Source organism: Heterodontus francisci, chromosome 32 (genome assembly GCF_036365525.1).
Source record: "Heterodontus francisci isolate sHetFra1 chromosome 32, sHetFra1.hap1, whole genome shotgun sequence".
Classification (NCBI taxonomy): Eukaryota; Metazoa; Chordata; class Chondrichthyes; order Heterodontiformes; family Heterodontidae; genus Heterodontus; species Heterodontus francisci.
The window spans coordinates 4,545,874-4,570,635 of NC_090402.1; the positions used below are offsets into that span (position 1 = coordinate 4,545,874).

General features: G+C 50.0%; 1 protein-coding gene across 1 annotated transcript; it reads left to right on the forward strand.

Annotated features, from left to right (window-relative positions):
- Window positions 1–364: 364 nt before the first annotated feature.
- Window positions 365–24,681, forward strand: surf1 (SURF1 cytochrome c oxidase assembly factor). The gene is made up of 9 exons (XM_068012031.1): window positions 365–440; window positions 13,122–13,197; window positions 13,980–14,107; window positions 14,836–14,918; window positions 15,276–15,467; window positions 18,065–18,137; window positions 18,560–18,722; window positions 23,775–23,856; window positions 24,486–24,681. Exons 1-9 carry the CDS (start codon window positions 399–401, stop codon window positions 24,550–24,552), a joined length of 906 nt encoding a protein of 301 aa, XP_067868132.1. The 5' UTR covers window positions 365–398; the 3' UTR covers window positions 24,553–24,681.
- Window positions 24,682–24,762: the final 81 nt, after the last annotated feature.

Here is a 24,762-nt window from a genome sequence, read left to right on the forward strand (position 1 = left end):
TCTTGCAGAGAGCTGGCATGGGCACGACGGGCCGAATGGGCTCTTTCTATGCTGGCACCATTCTATAAAGCTGGGGGTGCATGGCCCAATAGCAAAAATAGCATTGTTTCCCTGCACATCCCATGTTGGCTGGTTCGCCCACTGAAGCATCAGGAGCACATCCTACTAATCTGTGAAATGGCTGAAACATTATTAACAGAGACAGATCTCAGGCTCCTAAAGAGGGAATTTAAACTGGGCAGTAATATAAATATAATCCGGGATAGGCCGCACCTGGAGCCTCCTTTACCAACATGGCGCCCCCAGCTGTGTGTGTGTGTGTGTGGGGGGAGGTCGGAGGGCATGACCCGGAGGTGTGGCCGTGCTTCCGCTTCCTGGTGAAGCGGCCTAGTTGGAGGATGCTGCGGATTGTGCGGCAGCGGCGGCTCCTCGGGCCCTGGGTAAGTGTATCGGTCCCGGAGAGGGGAAGAGGAGGCGCCCCCTCCCCGGGCCTCCCTCTCTCTCACACCCTGACATTGAACTGCAGTGCCAGAGGGAGCTGGGGGGGTTGTGTCTCTCCACATCACCCTTCAGTACAATTGCTGGGTCCTCCGGCCTGGGTATTCTGCTGCGGGGAGGCAGCTTCACCATCTCCCAAGTTAAGGAGGTGGTGGGCGGTCGCCTCCTGGTAGCAGATGTAATGTAGAGTAACGCTCCGCTCCGGTTGATCAACGTGTACACCCCGGTTCAATGCAGCGAGCGGCTGACCGTCTTCCAGAAGCTCCCACCTGCTGCTGGCGACGTCCAGGCCGGTCATCCTGGGCGGTGACTTCAACTGCATCATCGATGCAGCCGGACAATCCGGCAGAGACGACAGCAAACTGGACGCTACGTCCAAATTCCTAATGGAAACAGTTAAAGATGCCAAACTGCACGACGTCTTCAGCAAACCTGCAGACGGAGCGCAGATACACCTGGTCAAGACCGGACGGGTCTGCCCGTTCCAGGATTGACTTCCTGTTTGTGTCCCGTGCTGTCACGGTCGGATCCACCGACCTCAAGCCGGTGTTCTTCTCCGACCACTGCTTCTTACTGGCCGACTGTCACTTAGAGGACGACCAGCGGGTTGGCAGGTGGACGTGGAAGCTCAATGCTACGCTGCTAACCCCAGAGAACGTTGAGGAACTCAAAAGGGATTACAAAAGTTGGAGAACCGTGAAACCCCTCTTTGAGTCTCCAGTTCACTGGTGGGAGGCGATCAAGGTGAACATCAAGAGGTTCTTTATCTTCAAAAGTGTTCAGAAGGTGAGAGTGAGACAGAGGGAAATGTCCCGACTCCAGAAAAGGATGCAGAATCTGCTCTGGCTGCAGTTGATGCGGGTCGAGATCAAGGAGGATCTCCAAGCGGTGAAGAGCCAGCAGGTCTCGCTCTTTGCCACGGAGGCCTCCAAGATCATCTTCCAGTCCAGAGTCCGCTCCATTGAGCAGGATGAGACGTGTTCACGTTACTCCTTCCAAAAGGTACACACAGAGAGCTCTGTGATCAGCAGCCTGAAGAAAGAGGATGGCTCTGTATCGTCTTCGCAGTCCGACATACTAAGGATCAGCAAATCCTTTTATGCTGGGCTGTACGAAGCAAAGCCCAGGGACAGCACAGCTTCCCAATCCTTCCTGTCATCCATCACAGAGGTCTTAGATGACAGCATGAGGGAGAGGCTGGACAAACCGCTAACTCTGGACGAGCTGACAAAGGCCGTCAGGTCCTTCGAGACGAGTAAAACCCCTGAAAGCGACGGCTTACCGGTCGAGTTGTACTTGGCCCTGTGTGACTGGATCGGCCCAGACCTGCTGGAAGTATACGAGAGTATGCTCCTGGCCGGCAGCATGTCAGAATCCATGAGGAAAGGCATCATCACCCTCATCTACAAGTGGAAGGGGGAGAGGGCGGAAATCAGAAATTGGCGGCCCATCTCACTACTTAATATTGACCACAAGATTCTGTCCAAAGTCATCGCCAGTCAGGTCAAGTCTGCTCTGGAGTTGGTGATTCACCCTGACCAGACCTGTACTGTACCTGGCAGGAAGATCTCTGATAGTCTCGCGCTACTCAGGGATACGATCGCCTATGTATGGGACAGGAGGGTGGACACCTGCCTCATCAGCCTGGATCAGGAGAAGACTTTTGACAGGATATCATACACCTACGTGCTTTCCAAAATGGGGTTTGGGGAGGGAATCTGCAATTGGATCAAACTGCTCTACACAAACATCAGTAGCGCAGTCTCAATCAATGGGTGGGAATCAGAAAGTTTCCTGATCCAATCTGGAGTCAGACAGGACTGTCCTCTCTCCCCGGTCTTGTTTGTTTACTGTATCAAACCTTTTGCTGAGTCCATTAGGAAGGATGCGGACATAAGAGGGGTGACAATCCCAGGCAGCGGAGGCACTCAGGTAAAGACCTTCCTGTACATGGATGACGTCACCGTCTTCTGCTCGGATCCGCTGTCCATTCACAGACTGATGAGCATCTGCGACCAGTTCGAACTGGCCTCGGCAGCCAAGTGAAGCACAGCAAGAGCGAGGCCATGTTCTTTGGGAACTGGGCCGACCAATCTTTTGTCCCCTTCACCGTCAGGTCAGATTACCTGAAGGTGCTGGGGATTTTTAAAAAATTCATTCATGGGATGTGGGCATCGCTGGCCAGGCCAGCATTTATTGCCCATCCCTAATTGCCCTTGAGAAGGTGGTGGTGAGCTGCCTTCTTGAACCGCTGCAGTCCATGTGGGGTAGGTACACCCACAGTGCTAGCAGTTAGATACAACTGAGTGGCTTGCTAGGCCATTTCGAGGGCATGTAAGAGTCAACCACATTGCTGTGGGTCTGGAGTCACATGTAGGCCAGACCAGGTAAGGACAGCAGATTTCCTTCCCTAAAGGACATTAGAGAACCAGATGGGTTTTTACAACAATCGACAATGGTTTCATGGCCATCATTAGACTAGCTTTTTAATTCCAGATTTATTAATTGAATTCAAATTCCACCTTCTGTTATTGTGGGATTTGAACCCATGTCCCCAGAGCAATACCCTGGGTCTCTGGGTTACTAGTCCAGTGGCAATACCAGTACGCCACCACCTCCCCTGGTTCGGAAGGATGGTTTGGAAGGATTGGGGCGTGCGCCAAAACCTGGAAGGAGCGAGTAGCCAGGGTACACCATAAACTGAGCATGTGGGAGCAGCGATCTCTCTCCATTGTGGGTAAGAACCTGGTCATCAGATGCGAGGCGCTCACGTTGCTGTATGTGGCACAGGTCTGGCCCATACCCCATTCCTGTGCTGTGGCAGTCACCCGAGCCATTTTCCACTTTATTTGGAGATCTAAAATGGACCGGGTCTGGAGGGACACGTTCAAACCTCTGGATAAGGGCAGGAAAAATGTACCCAATGTCACTCTCATCCTGATGACCACCTTCGTCTGCGGCTGCACCAAGCTGTGCGTAGAGCCCCTGTACACAAACACCAAGTATCACTACGTGCTGAAGTTCTATCAGTACCCTGTGTTGCGAAGTCACATTGCCGCGGAACGCTCCATCCAGATGGACCGTGCCGTACCACCTATCCTTCTTGGGAAAGTTTCTGCGGGAAAACACCTTTGATCACCAATCCATCAGGCAGTGGTCTGCATGGAATGTCCTCAAGGCCCTATGGGAAAAGGAGATGGTGGATCCTGTCGGATGGTTCCCCGAGCAGACTGCCAAAGTCATTTGGCGGAATGCCTCATCACCAGAACTTTCAAACAAGCACCAAGACGTAGCTTGGCTGGTGGTGAGAAGGGTCCTCCCCGTCAGATCCTTCCTGCACGCCTGGAGTCTCACCTCCTCCACACAATGTCCTCGAGGTGGCTGCGGTGGAGAAGAGCCTGTTGCCCACCTCCTTCTGTAATGTGTCTTTGCAAAGCAGGTGTGGAAAGAGATGCAGTGGTTTTTGTTGAGGTTCATCCCAAGCAGCTCTGTAACACAGGAGTCAGTGCTCTACGGGCTGTTCCCAGGGACGTACACTGAGATAAACATCAACTGCTGCTGGAGGACTATCAATTCGGTGAAAGACACCCTTTGGTTTGCCTGAAACTTGCTGGTCTTCCAGCACAAAGAGTTGTCCACAAGCGAGTGTTGCAGACTGGCACATTCCAAGGTCCAGGACTACGTGCTGAGAGACGCACTAAAGCTTGGGGCAGCCGCAGCAAAGGCTCAATGGGGAAAGACCACAGTGTAAGGTCCCCCCACCAAAGTGAACTGAGGGGCTGGATCAATGGGAAACCCCTCCGACTGTATACACCAAGTATGGTTTTGCTGTAAAATGTACATAGCATACAAAATGGAATGGAAGGGTTCTGAAGCAACTCCTGTGTTGAAGAAAACGGATTTCCTTTGCATTTTTTGGAATGTCAACTTGGTGCTGTTTTGTAATGTATTTTTTACAGATTTTTATGAATAACGTTTATTTTTGGGGAAAAGAAACGTTGTCAGGGCCCATAGCTTTTGCTGTATCCAGTGCCTTCAGCAGTTTCTTGATATCATGTAGGATGAATCGGATTGGCTGAAGACTGGCATCTGTGATGCTGGGGATCTCAGGAGGAGGCCGAGATTGATCATCCACTCAGCACTTCTGGCTGAAGATTGTTGCAAATGTTTCAGGCTTGTCTTTTACACCGGGGTACAGTACCGTTGAGTACAGGTCTGTTGCTGTATAACACTGGGGTACAGTACTGGTGGGGACAGGTCTGTCACTGTATAACACGGGTACAGTACTGGTGGGGACAGGTCTGTCACTGTATAACACTGGGGTACAGTACTGGTGGGTACTGGTCTGTTACTGTATAACACGGGTACAGTACTGGTGGGGACAGGTCTGTCACTGTATAACACGGGTACAGTACTGGTGGGGACAGGTCTGTCATTATAACACTGGGGTACAGTACTGGTGGGTACAGGTCTGTCACTGTATAACACGGGTACAGTACTGGTGGGGACAGGTCTGTCACTGTATAACACGGGTACAGTACTGGTGAGGACAGGTCTGTCACTGTATAACACTTGGGTACAGTACTGGTGGGGACAGGTCTGTCACTGTATAACACTGGGGTACAGTACTGGTGGGGACAGGTCTGTCACTGTATAACACGGGTACAGTACTGGTGGGGACAGGTCTGTCACTGTATAACACTGGGGTACAGTACTGGTGGGGACAGGTCTGTCACTGTATAACACTGGGGTACAGTACTGGTGGGGACAGGTCTGTCATTATAACACTGGGGTACAGTACTGGTGGGTACAGGTCTGTCACTGTATAACACGGGTACAGTACTGGTGGGGACAGGTCTGTCACTGTATAACACGGGTACAGTACTGGTGAGGACAGGTCTGTCACTGTATAACACTGGGGTACAGTACTGGTGGGGACAGGTCTGTCACTGTATAACACTGGGGTACAGTACTGGTGGGGACAGGTCTGTCACTGTATAACACGGGTACAGTACTGGTGGGGACAGGTCTGTCACTGTATAACACGGGTACAGTACTGGTGAGGACAGGTCTGTCACTGTATAACACTGGGGTACAGTACTGGTGGGGACAGGTCTGTCACTATAACACTGGGGTACAGTACTGGTGGGGGAAGGTCTGTCACTGTATAACACTGGGGTACAGTACTGGTGGGGACAGGTCTGTCACTGTATAACACTGGGGTACAGTACTGGTGGGGACAGGTCTGTCACTGTATAACACTAGGGTACAGTACTGGTGAGGACAGGTCTGTCACTGTATAACACTGGGGTACAGTACTGGTGAGGACAGGTCTGTCATTATAACACTGGGGTACAGTACTGGTGGGGACAGGTCTGTCACTGTATAACACTGGGGTACAGTACTGGTGGGGACAGGTCTGTCACTGTATAACACTGGGGTACAGTACTGGTGGGGACAGGTCTGTCACTGTATAACACGGGTACAGTACTGGTGGGTACAGGTCTGTCACTGTATAACACTGGGGTACAGTACTGGTGGGGACAGGTCTGTCATTATAACACTGGGGTACAGTACTGGTGGGTACAGGTCTGTCACTGTATAACACGGGTACAGTACTGGTGGGGACAGGTCTGTCACTGTATAACACGGGTACAGTACTGGTGAGGACAGGTCTGTCACTGTATAACACTGGGGTACAGTACTGGTGGGGACAGGTCTGTCACTGTATAACACTGGGGTACAGTACTGGTGGGGACAGGACTGTCACTGTATAACACGGGTACAGTACTGGTGAGGACAGGTCTGTCACTGGATAACACTGGTACAGTACTGGTGGGGACAGGTCTGTCACTGTATAACACGGGTACAGTACTGGTGAGGACAGGTCTGTCACTGTATAACACTGGGGTACAGTACTGGTGGGGACAGGTCTGTCACTATAACACTGGGGTACAGTACTGGTGGGGGAAGGTCTGTCACTGTATAACACTGGGGTACAGTACTGGTGGGGACAGGTCTGTCACTGTATAACACTGGGGTACAGTACTGGTGGGGACAGGTCTGTCACTGTATAACACTAGGGTACAGTACTGGTGGGGACAGGTCTGTCACTGTATATCACTGGGGTACAGTACTGGTGAGGACAGGTCTGTCATTATAACACGGGTACAGTACTGGTGGGGACAGGTCTGTCACTGTATAACACTGGGGTACAGTACTGGTGGGTACAGGTCTGTCACTGTATAACACTGGGGTACAGTACTGGTGGGGACAGGTCTGTCACTGTATAACACTAGGGTACAGTACTGGTGGGGACAGGTCTGTCACTGTATAACACTAGGGTACAGTACTGGTGGGGACAGGTCTGTCACTGTATAACACTGGGGTACAGTACTGGTGGGGACAGGTCTGTCACTGTATAACACTAGGGTACAGTACTGGTGGGGATGGGTCTGTCACTGTATAACACTGGGGTACAGTACTGGTGGGGACAGGTCTGTCACTGTATAACACTGGGGTACAGTACTGGTGGGGACAGGTCTGTCACTGTATAACACTGGGGTACAGTACTGGTGGGGACAGGTCTGTCACTGTATAACACTAGGGTACAGTACTGGTGGGGACAGGTCTGTCACTGTATAACACTGGGGTACAGTACTGGTGGGGACAGGTCTGTCACTGTATAACACTGGGGTACAGTACTGGTGGGGATGGGTCTGTCACTGTATAACACTGGGTACAGTACTGGTGGGGACAGGTCTGTCACTGTATAACACAGGGGTACAGTACTGGTGGGGACAGGTCTGTCACTGTATAACACTGGGGTACAGTACTGGTGGGGACAGGTCTGTCACTGTATAACACGGGTACAGTACTGGTGGGGACAGGTCTGTCACTGTATAACACGGGTACAGTACTGGTGAGGACAGGTCTGTCACTGTATAACACTGGGGTACAGTACTGGTGGGGACAGGTCTGTCACTGTATAACACTGGGGTACAGTACTGGTGGGGACAGGTCTGTCACTGTATAACACGGGTACAGTACTGGTGGGGACAGGTCTGTCACTGTATAACACGGGTACAGTACTGGTGAGGACAGGTCTGTCACTGTATAACACTGGGGTACAGTACTGGTGGGGACAGGTCTGTCACTATAACACTGGGGTACAGTACTGGTGGGGGAAGGTCTGTCACTGTATAACACTGGGGTACAGTACTGGTGGGGACAGGTCTGTCACTGTATAACACTGGGGTACAGTACTGGTGGGGACAGGTCTGTCACTGTATAACACTAGGGTACAGTACTGGTGAGGACAGGTCTGTCACTGTATAACACTGGGGTACAGTACTGGTGAGGACAGGTCTGTCATTATAACACTGGGGTACAGTACTGGTGGGGACAGGTCTGTCACTGTATAACACTGGGGTACAGTACTGGTGGGGACAGGTCTGTCACTGTATAACACTGGGGTACAGTACTGGTGGGGACAGGTCTGTCACTGTATAACACGGGTACAGTACTGGTGGGTACAGGTCTGTCACTGTATAACACTGGGGTACAGTACTGGTGGGGACAGGTCTGTCATTATAACACTGGGGTACAGTACTGGTGGGTACAGGTCTGTCACTGTATAACACGGGTACAGTACTGGTGGGGACAGGTCTGTCACTGTATAACACGGGTACAGTACTGGTGAGGACAGGTCTGTCACTGTATAACACTGGGGTACAGTACTGGTGGGGACAGGTCTGTCACTGTATAACACTGGGGTACAGTACTGGTGGGGACAGGACTGTCACTGTATAACACGGGTACAGTACTGGTGAGGACAGGTCTGTCACTGGATAACACTGGTACAGTACTGGTGGGGACAGGTCTGTCACTGTATAACACGGGTACAGTACTGGTGAGGACAGGTCTGTCACTGTATAACACTGGGGTACAGTACTGGTGGGGACAGGTCTGTCACTATAACACTGGGGTACAGTACTGGTGGGGGAAGGTCTGTCACTGTATAACACTGGGGTACAGTACTGGTGGGGACAGGTCTGTCACTGTATAACACTGGGGTACAGTACTGGTGGGGACAGGTCTGTCACTGTATAACACTAGGGTACAGTACTGGTGGGGACAGGTCTGTCACTGTATATCACTGGGGTACAGTACTGGTGAGGACAGGTCTGTCATTATAACACGGGTACAGTACTGGTGGGGACAGGTCTGTCACTGTATAACACTGGGGTACAGTACTGGTGGGTACAGGTCTGTCACTGTATAACACTGGGGTACAGTACTGGTGGGGACAGGTCTGTCACTGTATAACACTAGGGTACAGTACTGGTGGGGACAGGTCTGTCACTGTATAACACTAGGGTACAGTACTGGTGGGGACAGGTCTGTCACTGTATAACACTGGGGTACAGTACTGGTGGGGACAGGTCTGTCACTGTATAACACTAGGGTACAGTACTGGTGGGGATGGGTCTGTCACTGTATAACACTGGGGTACAGTACTGGTGGGGACAGGTCTGTCACTGTATAACACTGGGGTACAGTACTGGTGGGGACAGGTCTGTCACTGTATAACACTGGGGTACAGTACTGGTGGGGACAGGTCTGTCACTGTATAACACTAGGGTACAGTACTGGTGGGGACAGGTCTGTCACTGTATAACACTGGGGTACAGTACTGGTGGGGACAGGTCTGTCACTGTATAACACTGGGGTACAGTACTGGTGGGGATGGGTCTGTCACTGTATAACACTGGGTACAGTACTGGTGGGGACAGGTCTGTCACTGTATAACACAGGGGTACAGTACTGGTGGGGACAGGTCTGTCACTGTATAACACTGGGGTACAGTACTGGTGGGGATGGGTCTGTCACTGTATAACACTGGGGTACAGTACTGGTGAGGACAGGTCTGTCATTATAACACAGGGGTACAGTACTGGTGGGGACAGGTCTGTCACTGTATAACACTGGGGTACAGTACTGGTGGGGACAGGTCTGTCACTGTATAACACTAGGGTACAGTACTGGTGGGGATGGGTCTGTCACTGTATAACACTGGGGTACAGTACTGGTGGGGACAGGTCTGTCACTGTATAACACTGGGGTACAGTACTGGTGGGGACAGGTCTGTCACTGTATAACACTAGGGTACAGTACTGGTGGGGATGGGTCTGTCACTGTATAACACTGGGGTACAGTACTGGTGGGGACAGGTCTGTCACTGTATAACACTGGGGTACAGTACTGGTGGGGACAGGTCTGTCACTGTATAACACTGGGGTACAGTACTGGTGGGGACAGGTCTGTCACTGTATAACACTAGGGTACAGTACTGGTGGGGACAGGTCTGTCACTGTATAACACTGGGGTACAGTACTGGTGGGGACAGGTCTGTCACTGTATAACACTGGGGTACAGTACTGGTGGGGATGGGTCTGTCACTGTATAACACTGGGTACAGTACTGGTGGGGACAGGTCTGTCACTGTATAACACAGGGGTACAGTACTGGTGGGGACAGGTCTGTCACTGTATAACACTGGGGTACAGTACTGGTGGGGACAGGTCTGTCACTGTATAACACGGGTACAGTACTGGTGGGGACAGGTCTGTCACTGTATAACACGGGTACAGTACTGGTGAGGACAGGTCTGTCACTGTATAACACTGGGGTACAGTACTGGTGGGGACAGGTCTGTCACTGTATAACACTGGGGTACAGTACTGGTGGGGACAGGTCTGTCACTGTATAACACGGGTACAGTACTGGTGGGGACAGGTCTGTCACTGTATAACACGGGTACAGTACTGGTGAGGACAGGTCTGTCACTGTATAACACTGGGGTACAGTACTGGTGGGGACAGGTCTGTCACTATAACACTGGGGTACAGTACTGGTGGGGGAAGGTCTGTCACTGTATAACACTGGGGTACAGTACTGGTGGGGACAGGTCTGTCACTGTATAACACTGGGGTACAGTACTGGTGGGGACAGGTCTGTCACTGTATAACACTAGGGTACAGTACTGGTGAGGACAGGTCTGTCACTGTATAACACTGGGGTACAGTACTGGTGAGGACAGGTCTGTCATTATAACACTGGGGTACAGTACTGGTGGGGACAGGTCTGTCACTGTATAACACTGGGGTACAGTACTGGTGGGGACAGGTCTGTCACTGTATAACACTGGGGTACAGTACTGGTGGGGACAGGTCTGTCACTGTATAACACGGGTACAGTACTGGTGGGTACAGGTCTGTCACTGTATAACACTGGGGTACAGTACTGGTGGGGACAGGTCTGTCATTATAACACTGGGGTACAGTACTGGTGGGTACAGGTCTGTCACTGTATAACACGGGTACAGTACTGGTGGGGACAGGTCTGTCACTGTATAACACGGGTACAGTACTGGTGAGGACAGGTCTGTCACTGTATAACACTGGGGTACAGTACTGGTGGGGACAGGTCTGTCACTGTATAACACTGGGGTACAGTACTGGTGGGGACAGGACTGTCACTGTATAACACGGGTACAGTACTGGTGAGGACAGGTCTGTCACTGGATAACACTGGTACAGTACTGGTGGGGACAGGTCTGTCACTGTATAACACGGGTACAGTACTGGTGAGGACAGGTCTGTCACTGTATAACACTGGGGTACAGTACTGGTGGGGACAGGTCTGTCACTATAACACTGGGGTACAGTACTGGTGGGGGAAGGTCTGTCACTGTATAACACTGGGGTACAGTACTGGTGGGGACAGGTCTGTCACTGTATAACACTGGGGTACAGTACTGGTGGGGACAGGTCTGTCACTGTATAACACTAGGGTACAGTACTGGTGGGGACAGGTCTGTCACTGTATATCACTGGGGTACAGTACTGGTGAGGACAGGTCTGTCATTATAACACGGGTACAGTACTGGTGGGGACAGGTCTGTCACTGTATAACACTGGGGTACAGTACTGGTGGGTACAGGTCTGTCACTGTATAACACTGGGGTACAGTACTGGTGGGGACAGGTCTGTCACTGTATAACACTAGGGTACAGTACTGGTGGGGACAGGTCTGTCACTGTATAACACTAGGGTACAGTACTGGTGGGGACAGGTCTGTCACTGTATAACACTGGGGTACAGTACTGGTGGGGACAGGTCTGTCACTGTATAACACTAGGGTACAGTACTGGTGGGGATGGGTCTGTCACTGTATAACACTGGGGTACAGTACTGGTGGGGACAGGTCTGTCACTGTATAACACTGGGGTACAGTACTGGTGGGGACAGGTCTGTCACTGTATAACACTGGGGTACAGTACTGGTGGGGACAGGTCTGTCACTGTATAACACTAGGGTACAGTACTGGTGGGGACAGGTCTGTCACTGTATAACACTGGGGTACAGTACTGGTGGGGACAGGTCTGTCACTGTATAACACTGGGGTACAGTACTGGTGGGGATGGGTCTGTCACTGTATAACACTGGGTACAGTACTGGTGGGGACAGGTCTGTCACTGTATAACACAGGGGTACAGTACTGGTGGGGACAGGTCTGTCACTGTATAACACTGGGGTACAGTACTGGTGGGGATGGGTCTGTCACTGTATAACACTGGGGTACAGTACTGGTGAGGACAGGTCTGTCATTATAACACAGGGGTACAGTACTGGTGGGGACAGGTCTGTCACTGTATAACACTGGGGTACAGTACTGGTGGGGACAGGTCTGTCACTGTATAACACTAGGGTACAGTACTGGTGGGGATGGGTCTGTCACTGTATAACACTGGGGTACAGTACTGGTGGGGACAGGTCTGTCACTGTATAACACTGGGGTACAGTACTGGTGGGGACAGGTCTGTCACTGTATAACACTAGGGTACAGTACTGGTGGGGATGGGTCTGTCACTGTATAACACTGGGGTACAGTACTGGTGGGGACAGGTCTGTCACTGTATAACACTGGGGTACAGTACTGGTGAGGACAGGTCTGTCATTATAACACAGGGGTACAGTACTGGTGGGGACAGGTCTGTCACTGTATAACACGGGTACAGTACTGGTGGGTACAGGTCTGTCACTGTATAACACTGGGGTACAGTACTGGTGGGGACAGGTCTGTCACTGTATAACACTGGGGTACAGTACTGGTGAGGACAGGTCTGTCACTGTATAACACTAGGGTACAGTACTGGTGGGTACAGGTCTGTCACTGTATAACACTGGGGTACAGTACTGGTGGGGACAGGTCTGTCACTGTATAACACGGGTACAGTACTGGTGGGTACAGGTCTGTCACTGTATAATGCTTAGGTGTGGGTCTGTCACTCGGGCCCGGTGTAATTTGGATTAAATTTATCAGACAAACTATCTTTCCAATTTACGCGATATTGCTGTGTTTAACGTTCTGTTCTGGTCAAATTTGTTTTGTAATTGGATAGCTCTTTCAAAAAGCCGGCACAAGTACAATGGGCCAAATGGTCTCCTGAGCTATATCTATTACTAAGCCTGGAGCTACTGTGAAAGGGAGGCATTGGCAGTGGGGCCCACAGGCAGCCACTGGTGTGCCCTTTTAAATCCATTTTTTTCCTCTCGTAGGTACTGAATGGTTGCTCAGCAGAAGTGTTCACAGAGACTCACCTGATCTCGCCCTGTGTCAAAAAACAGTTTAACGGTAAGTAGCTGCTCCATAGTGTACAATCAAAACGAGGAAATATACATAACTTATATTTAGATAGCATCTTTCATGTAGTTAAAAGGTCCCAAGGTGCTACAAAGGAGCATTTTCAAATAAAATTTGACACCAGGCCACATGAGATATTAGGCAGGTGACTAAAAGGTAGATTTTAAGGAGCGTCTTAAAGATGGAGAGGTTTAGGGAGGGAATTCCAGAGCTTAGGGCCCAGGCAGCTGGAGGCACGGCCGCCAATGATGCAGCAATTAAAATGGGGGATACTGAGGAGTAAAGGCCTGCACGGGTCTGCAAATGAAACCCGACCCGAGCCCGACAGAACCACATCCGACCCGGCCCGAGTCCTTTCATTTTTTCCTACGCCCGACCAGCAGAATGTTCAGTTAACCTAGCTTCCGTTTTTCACTTTTTAAGCTTGTGCAGATAAGCAACGAAAACTAACTGGACTTGAAAGGTTGTTTAAAAAGTACATCAAGATTGGAGCCACGTACTGGAGGTGGTGATAGAGTGTGTCCAACCCGAGCCCGAATGCCGGACCCGGAAGAGCGACCCCACCCGAACCCAACACGTCATCGGGTCCCGTCGGGGTCGGGTCGCCACGCTGTACTGAGGAAACCAGAATTGGAGGAGCATAGAGATATCAGAGGGTTGTAGGTCTGGAGGAGATTACAGAGATAGGGAGGGGTGTAGGGCTGGAGGAGATTCTCGTGATGGGGTGTCGTGATCCCTGCAATGTTGTGTCTGTGTCTGTGTCTGTGCTGCAGGGGTCGTTGTGAGACGCACTGGGGCATACATCTCCACAGCAGCGGTTGCCGGGGGTGCTGGTGATTTGTCGCTGAAGTGGGCTCTGCTCCTAATCCCAGTCGCCACCTTCGGTCTTGGAACCTGGCAGGTAACCTCGGGTTGGTTGGGGAACGGGGTATATTGTGGTAGTTGAGGGGTGTCACTGTGGAGGGTCAGTGTTCAGTGTTCTCAATATTTGCCCTGTCGTTGATATGGGGTAAAATAACTAAGGAACCTGGAGATGCTCTGAAAACCCCAATAGCCCCCCTCCCCCTGGCTGTGGGTGGGGCCAGAGGTGGCCGGGGTCTTGACAAGGCCGGCAATGAGAGCAGGGCCTGGGTGACTGGGCAGGGTCTGGACATGGCCGGCTGACTGCGCAGGGCCTGGGTGACTGGGTAGGGCCTGGGTGACTGGGCAGGGTCTGGACATGGCCGGCTGACAGAGCAGGGTCTGTGTGACTGGGCAGGGCCTGGGTGACTGGGCAGGGTCTGGACATGGCCGGCTGACTGCGCAGGGCCTGGGGGACTGGGTAGGGCCTGGGTGACTGGGCAGGGTCTGGACATGGCCGGCTGACAGAGCAGGGTCTGTGTGACTGGGCAGGGCCTGGGGGACTGGGCAGGGTCTGGACATGGCCGGCTGACAGAGCAGGGCCTGGGTGACTGGGTAGGGCCTGGGGGACTGGGCAAGGTCTGGACATGGCCGGCTGACAGAGCAGGGCCTGGGTGACTGGGCAGGGCCTGGACATGGCCGGCTGACAGAGCAGTGTATGGGGGAATAGGTGGCTGGGCGGGGTCCAGGCAACTGGTGATTGATCTGATGATTTCACTCTCTGTTCAGGTTCAACGTCGGAAATGGAAACTGCAGCTTATCAAGGAACTGAAGGAAAGAACTCGCTCTGACCCTCTGCCCATTCCTCTGGAGTAAGTTATACCGCCCCCTGGCATTGCTCCATCCCTCTGCTCCACCCCGGCGTCGCGCCCCCATCCTCCAGTGTTGCACTGACCCTCCACCCCAGCATTATGCCGACCCGCGACCTCTGACCATCAACTCCATACAGTTGACCCTCAACCTTAGGCCCTCTCCATAGTCTCGTGGTCAGTTTTGGGGAGAGCTGGCTCTGAAGACGAGAGAGCGATGACCCCCTTTGTTTGAGGAACAATAAGTTGGCCCCTGGGGTTGGACCTTTGTGCAGGGCGGGTGTTGGTTTCGTGGATTGTTCTAGTAACAGTGTTTCCATGGTAACACAAACTCTAACTCTGTCTTCCTGTGCCTGACAGTCAGCTGGAGCTGAAGGAGCTGGAGTACAGGCAGGTGAGGGTGCGAGGGAGATTTGACCACTCCAAGGAGCTTTACATCCTGCCCCGATCACGGGTGAATCCGGACAAGGAGAAGCGAGAAGCCGGACAGCTGATGTCCAGCACGGAGACTGGGGCCAATGTCATCACACCATTCAACTGCACAGACCTAGGGTACGTCCCAGATCGTCAGACACTATCAGGAGGAGGCCATTCAGACCCTCGAACCTTACACAGGAACAGGAGGAGGCCATTCAGCCCCTCAAACCTTACACAGGAACAGGAGGAGGCCATTCAGCCCCTCAAACCTTACACAGGAACAGGAGAAGGCCATTCAGCCCCTCGAACCTGTTACACAGGAACAGGAGGAGGCCATTCAGCCCCTCGAACCTGTTACACAGGAACAGGAGGAGGCCATTCAGCCCCTCGAACCTGTTACACAGGAACAGGAGGAGGCCATTCACCCCTCGAACCTGTTACACAGGAACAGGAGGAGGCCATTCAGCCCCTCGAACCTGTTACACAGGAACAGGAGGAGGCCATTCTGCCCCTCGAACCTGTGTTACCATTCAATCAGATATTGAGAATTTGGACATTGAGAGGTCGGTGGCTGCAGTTAGTGACCTCATACCCTCACAGCTCACTCCACTTGCATGTTTCCAACACACACAAATCTCAGTGTGAGATATTATAGAATCATAGAAAGTTTAAGGCACAGAAAGAGGCCACTTGGCCCATTGTGTCTGTGCCGGCCGAAAAACAATCCACCTATTCTAATCCCACCTTCCAGCATTTTGTCCTGCAGATTAAGGCACTTGAGGTGCCTATCCAGACTCCTTTTGAATGAGTTGAAGGTTTCTGCCTCAACTACCCAGACCCCCATCACCCTCTGGGTGAAAAAACTTTTCCTCATCTTCCCTTTAATCTTTCTACCAATCACTTTAAATCTATGCCCCCTCATCACTGACCTCTCTGCTAAGGTGAATAGACCCTTCACCTCCACTCTATTCAGGCCCCTCAAAGTTTTGTACGTTTCAATCCGATCTCCCCTCAGCCTTCTCTGTTCCAAGGAGAACAACCCCAGTCTATCCAATCTTTCCTCAGAGCTGCATTTTTCCAGTCCTGGCAACATCCTCGTAAATCTCCTCTGTACCCTCTCTAATGCAATTACATCCTTTCTGTAATGAGGTGACCAGAACTGCACACAGTACTCAAGTTGTGGCCTAACCAATGAGTTATTCAGTTCCAGCATAACCTCCCTGCTCTTGTATTCTATACCTCGGCTAATAAAGGAAAGGATTCCATATGCCTTCTTAACCACCTTATCAACCTGTCCTGCTACCTTCAGGGATCTGTGGACATTCACTCCAAGGTCCCTCACTTCCTCTACACCTCAGTATTTTCCCATTAATTGTGTATTCCTTTGACTTGTTTAACCTCCACAAATGCATCACCTCATGCTTCTCTGGGTTGAATTCCATTTGTCACTTTTCTGCCCATCTGACCAGACCATCAGTATATTCAAAAATCAATATATTATATTTATATTAAAATTTATCAGCAGGAAAACAGCCGCTGATATGGTTTCTACTGTCAAAGCGGCAGTTTCAGGGAAACCTATCAACACCCTTTTTGCATGTTTGGTAATTTTACACGTCCGGATCGGGTCTGTGAGGTGGGAGAGTTGCGGGATCCACTACAGGGTCCATCCAACTCTTTATTAGGGTCTTACACTGACCCTGTACGGCCAACAACCAATTGCAGTTCACTCCCACTGTGTGACACGCTATCCCATCAAACACTCCCAGTACAGGTACAGCACGGGGTTAGATACAGAGTAAAGCTCCCTCTACACTGTCCCATCAAACACTCCCAGGACAGGTACAGCACAGGGTTAGATACAGAGTAAAGCTCCCTCTACACTGTCCGCATCAAACACTCCCAGGACAGGTACAGCACGGGGTTAGATACAGAGTAAAGCTCCCTCTACACTGTCCCCATCAAACCACTCCCAGGACAGGTACAGCACAGGGTTAGATACAGAGTAAAGCTCCCTCTACACTGTCCCCATCAAACCACTCCCAGGACAGGTACAGCACAGGGTTAGATACAGAGTAAAGCTCCCTCTACACTGTCCGCATCAAACACTCCCAGGACAGGTACAGCACGGGGGTTAGATACAGAGTAAAGCTCCCTCTACACTGTCCCCATCAAACACTCCCAGGACAGGTACAGCACGGGGGTTAGATACAGAGTAAAGCTCCCTCTACACTGTCCCCATCAAACACTCCCAGGACAGGTACAGCACGGGGCTAGATACAGAGTAAAGCTCCCTCTACACTGTCCCCATCAAACATTCCCAGGACAGGTACAGCACGGGGGTTAGATACAGAGTAAAGCTCCCTCTACACTGTCCCCATCAAACACTCCCAGGACAGGTACAGCACTGGGGTTAGATACAGAGTAAAGCTCCCTCTACACTGTCCGCATCACTATAGTATTTTCAGGTTAGCCACAGCAACTCCTCAGCCCTTTCAGACTAACAGTACAAATTAGTATAAAATGAGCTGGTCTTGATGTCGGCCTGGGACTAACGGCACTGAGACCAAACTCCATGCTCAGTTGCAAACGGACCGCTCAGCCCATTTCTTTGTGCCTAACCCACTGCCCCAGCTACTGGTGCCATCATAGTCTTTTAAATAAATTCTGTGCTCTCTCCATGGGCACTCTGTGACCTCTGGATGAATTGTCCATGAATTGATTTATTTCAGGGTGAGGATTCTTGTGAACAGGGGCTTTGTACCCAGAACGAGGATCAAGCCAGAAACACGGACCAAAGGACAGGTGAGAGGAGCTGAGGAAACAGGCAGGTGAGGGAGTAAGGGGGATTACTTGGGTGGGTAGAGTCCATGATGAGAGTGTACATGGACTGTGAAGTTGATGAGCTGATGGTCTGTCCTTACCTGTTTGTGGTGTCATGACTATGCCTGAACTGTGGCCTTTGTCTACCGGTGCCCTTCATTGTTGACCAGTATGAACTCGTGTCCGAGATGATTGGCCTCAACATCAATACTTAGGCCAAAATTCTAGACAGGTGCTGACTGATGAGGTGGGGCTGGAGGATGGGTGAATGGGTCCCAAGGATGGGAAGTCTCTTTGTTCTGTGTGAGTGGGGATTCGTTGGCTGTGCAGCTTTGTGGGTTGACGCTGGGAACTGTAAAGCTTTTCCTAAGGAAGTTGTGTTGTGCATTGTCTCCTCCTCCTAGATTACAGACGAGGTTGAACTCGTTGGGGTCGTTCGACTATCAGAAACGCGCAAACCGTTCACCCCTCAGAATGACATTGAGAAGAATTGCTGGCATTACCGGGATTTGGAGGCAATGGCACAGGTTGCGGGCACCGAACCCATCCTCATCGACGCAGACTTAAGTAAGACTTGGTGAAACACTGTGTGCTCTAAGGTGGCAGCCCTGGCTCGATGGGTAGCACTCACTGCTTCTGAAGCCAAAGGTTGTGGGTTCAACTTCCATTCCAGAGACTTGAGCCCATAACCCAGGCCAACACTCCCAGTGTAGTGTGGGTGGAGTGCTGCGCTGTCGGAGGGGCAGTACTGAGGGAGCGCTGCACTGTCGGTGGGTCAGTACTGAGGGAGCGCTGCACTGTCGGGTCAGTACTGAGGGAGTGCTGCACTGTCGGAGGGGCAGTACTGAGGGAGTGCTGCACTGTCGGTGGGTCAGTACTGAGGGAGTGCTGCACTGTCGGAGGGGCAGTACTGAGGGAGTGCTGCACTGTCGGAGGGTCAGCAACTACAGGCAAACAGCAGTGGTGGGTAAGGTTTTAGAAACAATAATAAGGGAAAAATCAACAGGCACTTGGAGAGGTTTGAGTTAATTCAGGAGAGCCAGCATGGATTTGTAAAAGGCAGATCATGCTTGACTAATCTAATTGAATTTTTTGCTGTAGTAACTGATAAGGTCGATGAAGGAAATGCGGTGGATGTTGTCTATGTGGATTATAAGAAAGTGTTTGACAAAGTACCACATAAAAAGCTGGTTGACAAAATTGAGGCTCATGGAATAGGAGGGTCAGTGTCAGCTTGGATAAAAAATTGGCTTAAAGACAGAAAACAGCAAGTCGTGGTAAATGGTTGTTTTTCAGACTGGAGGATGGTAGATAGTGGCGTTCCCCAAGGGCCAGTGCTGGGACCACTGCTTTTTTCAATATATTTAAATGACTTGGATATTGGAATACAGAGTAGAATTTCAAGATCTACTGATGATACCAAACTCAGAGGAGTGGCAAACAGTGAGGATGTTATGAATCATAGAATGGTTACAGCATAGAAGGAGGCCATTCAGCCCATCGTGTCTGTGCCGGCTGTCCACAAGAGCAACTCACCTAGTCCCGCTCCCCGGATCGCTACAAATTTTTTCTCTTCAGACATTTGTCCATTTTCCTTTTGAAAGCCACGATTGAACCTGCCTCCACCACACTGTCAGACAGTGCATTCCAAATCCTAAACACACACTGAACCTGCCTCCACCACACTCTCAGACAGTGCATTCCAGATCCTAAACACTCACTGAACCTGCCTCCACCACACTCTCAGACAGTGCATTCCAGATCCTAAACACACACTGAACCTGCCTCCACCACACTCTCAGACAGTGCATTCCAGATCCTAAACACACTGAACCTGCCTCCACCACACTGTCAGACAGTGCATTCCAGATCCTAAACACACACTGAACCTGCCTCCACCACACTCTCAGACAGTGCATTCCAGATCCTAAACACTCACTGAACCTGCCTCCACCACTGTCAGACAGTGCATTCCAGATCCTAAACACTCACTGAACCTGCCTCCACCACACTCTCAGACAGTGCATTCCAGATCCTAAACACTCACTGAAACGGCCTCCACCACACTGTCAGACAGTGCATTCCAGATCCTAAACACTCACTGAACCTGCCTCCACCACACTCTCAGGCAGTGCATTCCAGATCCTAAACCTCACTGAACCTGCCTCTACCACACTCTCAGACAGTGCATTCCAGATCCTAAACACTCACTGAACCTGCCTCCACCACACTCTCAGACAGTGCATTCCAGATCCTAAACACACTGAACCTGCCTCCACCACACTCTCAGACAGTGCATTCCAGATCCTAAACACTCACTGAACCTGCCTCCACCACACTCTCAGACAGTGCATCCAGATCCTAAACACTCACTGCATTAGAAAAAAGTTTCTCCTTATGTCACATCTGGTTCTCTCACCTTAAATGGGTGTCCTTTGGTTCTGGATCCTTCCGCCAGTGGGAACAGTTTCTCCCTATCCACTCTGTCCAGACCTCTCATGATATTGAACACATCTATCAAATCTCTTCTTAATCTTCTGCTCGCCAAGGAGAGCAGGCTCAGCTTCCCCATCCTGTTCACGTAACTGAAATTCGTCATCCCTGGAACCATTCTCGTTAATCTTCCCTGCACCCTCTCTAATGGCTGAACATCCCTCCTGAAGTGTGGTGCCCAGAACTGGATGCAATACTGCAGTTGAGGCTGGAGCAGTATTTTATACAGGTTTAACATAATTTACTTGTTTCTGTACTCTATGCCCCTGTTTATAAAATCCAGGATCCCGTATGCTTTAACTGTTTTTTCAACCTGCCCGGCAACCTTCAATGATCTGTGCACCTATACCCCCAACTCCCTCTGCTCCTGCACCCACTTTAGAATTGTGACCTTTAATTTATATTGCCTCTCCTTGTTCTTCCTAACAAAATGAATCATTTCACACCTTTTCTGCATTAAATTTCATCTGCCACTTGTCCGCCCATTCCACCAGCCTGTCTTTGTCCTCTTGAGCTTGATCTCTGTCTTCCTCACAGTTCACAATACTTCCACATTTTGTGTCATCTGCAAATTTTGAAATTGTGCCCTGTACACCCAAATCTATGTCAATATATATTAAGAAAAGCAGGGGTCCTAGCACCGGTCCCAAGAGAACCCCACTTCCTCCGGTTTGAAAAACGAGCTTTTTTTATTCATTCACGGGATGTGGGCGTTGCTGGCTAGGCCAGCATTTATTGTCCATCCCTGATTGCCCTCGAGAAGGTGGTGGTGAGCTGCCTTCTTGAACCGCTGCAGTCCATGTGGGGTAGGTACACCCACAGTGCTGTTAGGAAGGGAGTTCCAGGATTTCGACCCAGCGACAGTGAAGGAATGGCGATATAGTTCCAAGTCAGGATGGTGTGTGGCTTGAAAGGGAACTTGCAAGTGATGGTGTTCCCATGCATCTGCTAGTCGTTCACCAATACTCTCTGTTTCCTGTCATTCAGCCAATTTCGTATCCATGTTGCTACTGTCCCTTTTGTTCCATGAGCTCTAACAGTACTGACAAGCCTGTTATGTGGCACTGTATCAAATGCCTTTTTGGAAGGTCATGCACACCATATCAACTGCATTACCCTCATCAATCCTTTCTGTCACCTTATCAAAAAAAACTCAAGCAAGTTAGTCGAATATGATTTGCCCTTAAATCCGTGCTGGCTTTCCTTAATTAATCTGCATTTGTCCAAATAATTGTTAATTTTGTCCCAGATTATCATTTCTGAAAGCTTTCACACCACCGAGGTTAATCTAACTGGCCTATAATTGCTAGGTTTGTCCTTACACCCTTGTTCAAAAAAGGGTATAACTGTTGCAATTCCTAAGTCCTCTGGCACCACCCCTCTATTTAAGGAGGAATGGAAGATTCTGGCCAGTGCCTCCACAATTTCCACCTTTCTCTCAGTATCCTTGGATGCATCTCTTCTGGTCCTGGTAACATATCGACTTTAAGTACAGCCAGCCTATTTAGTCCCTCCTCTTTCACCGTGACTTGGGCAGCAGCATCTTAGTAAAGACAGATGCAAAGTATTCATTTAGTACCTCTAGTCATGCCCTCTGCCTCCATGTGTAAATCCCCTTTTAGGTCCCTAATCAGCCCCACTCTTTTTACCAGCCTTTTGCTATTTATATGCCTGTAGAAGACTTTTAAGTTCCCTTTTATGTTAGCTGCCAGTCTCTTATAATCAACAGGAAATGGACAGGCTTGAAGAATTGGCAGACAAGTGTCAGATGGAATTTAATACAGAGAAGTGTGAGATGATGTATATCAATATAGATTCCATATATAGACATCAAAATAGATATATTGATAGGAGAGGCAATATAGACTAAATGACAGATTTCTAACGTGTGCAGGGACAGAGGGATGTGAGGGTGCATGTGCGAAGGCCTTTAAAGATGGCAGGACATATTGAGAGAGTGGTTAGCAAAGCATATGGGATCTTCATTGAATCATAGAAAGTTTAAGGCACAGAAAGAGGCCACTAGGCCCATCACGTCTGTGCCGGCCAAAAAACAATCCACCTATTCTAATCCCACCTTCCAGCATTTGGTCCGTAGTCCTGCAGATTCATAAATAGAGGTGTTGACTACGAAAGCAAGACAGTTATGCTGAACCTTTATAAAGCTCTGGTTAGGACACAACTAGAGTATTGCGCCCAGTTCTGGTCACCGCACTTTAGGAAAAATGAGAGGGTGCAGAGGAGATTTACCAGAATGTTTCCGGGGATGAGGGATTTTAGCTACAAGGTTAGGTTGGAGAAGCTGGGGTTGTTCTTGGAGCAAAGGCGAAGGAGGGGACATTTGATAGATGTATACAAGATTATAACAGGTTTAGATAAGGTAGACAGAGTAAAGCTGTTCCCATTAGCTGATCTGATTACAAAGATTAGGGGACCCAGATTTAAGGTTTTGGGCCAGAGATGCAGAGGGGATGTGTGGAAAACGCAGTGAGTGGTAATGACCTGGAACTGGTGGTGGCTGCTTTCCCTATGCGTGTATTGAGCTCTGCACCAAGGGACAATCCATGTCAAAGGGAAATTGGATGGGCACTTGAACATAAACTTGCAGGGCTATGGGGATAGAGCAGGGGAATGGGGCTAACTGGATTGCTCTAGGGTGCATGGGGCATACACACGATGGGCCACTTGGCATTCTGTTCCATAATGAAACTGAATTATTTCTGGTATCATTTTAGACAATGTTTGCACCTTCAGATTTATCCTTTTCATAATATGGACACTAGAACGGTACACATTATTCAAGTGTGGTCTAATCAAGGTTTGTTTTTCAATTCTATTCCTATAGAAATGAACCCTCATGCGTGGTTTGCCTTTTTAACCTGTGTCGCTACTTTGTGATTTGTGTATCTGTACCCCCCAATCCTCAACCCCATTTGGCCTCATTCATTCTACCAAACTGCTACACCTCACATTGTTTGTCTTGTGATGTGGGGCTTGAGTTTACTCTTCCACAGGCTGGATTAACCGTGCCAGCCTGGGCTGGTATTCTGAGAGAGATTCTGGCTGATTGATCTTCTGGTTGTTTTTCTCCAAGCATTGAGCTGATTGCATCACTATCTCTTACAGACAGTACAGTCCCTGGAGGTCCAATCGGTGGGCAGACAAGAGTTACCCTGAGGAATGAGCACCTGCAGTATATCCTAACCTGGTAAGATCATGGGGCAGCTACCACAGGGCTGGTTCTTGCATTGCTGATGAGCCAATATGCCTTAGCACAGAAACAGGCCACTCACCTCAACTGCTCTATGCCAATGAGTATGCTGCTTCCCCCCTTAACATATCCTTTCTCCCTCTTTATTCAGTTTCCCATGAATGCATCTACTATACACCTCAACCACTCCCCTGAATTCCCCATTGGATTTAGCCGAGACTGGTTTATTTATGGCTATGGCACCCTAGTTCTGGTCTTACCCACGTGTGGGAATGTGTCAGGCAACCCTTTCATAATTTTGAAGACTTTGCCAGAAAAATGGTTGAGGGGTGATCTGCAAACACCCAAATCTGAAGAGCTGTAGTCTCTTAATTGTGATATAGAATTACAGCACAGAGGCCCATTCTGTTTGTGCTGGCTCTCCCAGAGCAACTCAGCTAGTCCCACTCCCCTTTCCTGTAGCCCTGCAGTTCTCTTCAGATTATTCAATTCCCTTTTGGAAGCCACAGTTGAACCTGCCTCCATCACACTCTAATTACTCATTGAATAAAAAGGTTTTTCTACAGGTGATTTGAGATACAGTAGGCCTCACTCTATAACTAATGTGTTGTATTTTTATTTTGAAGGTATGGGCTGTGTGCAGCTACATCCTACATGTGGTTCCAGAAGTTTATACGGAAAACCCCCATCTAGTGACCAGTTGAGCCACCCATTATATCCTGTGGAAATCGGATCCTGCCATGAATCATGTGGGAAATGTTTTAATCACACTGTAAATACTTCTGAATAAAAGTGATTTTCCCCAATTGTACAGTACAAATCAGCCCAGACTAACTGATCTATGCCAGTGCTTATACTCCAGACAAGCCTCCTCCCACACTCCATCACCTTAGCAGCATATCC

Bases quoted from the DNA above. Each gene is read 5' to 3' on its own strand.
- surf1 (XM_068012031.1), top strand. From the start codon at position 399: ATGCTGCGGATTGTGCGGCAGCGGCGGCTCCTCGGGCCCTGG. The intron at 13,198-13,979 runs GTAAGTAGCTGC...TCTGTGCTGCAG, and splicing joins TGTCAAAAAACAGTTTAACG to GGGTCGTTGTGAGACGCACT. The intron at 18,723-23,774 runs GTAAGACTTGGT...TATCTCTTACAG, and splicing joins CCTCATCGACGCAGACTTAA to ACAGTACAGTCCCTGGAGGT.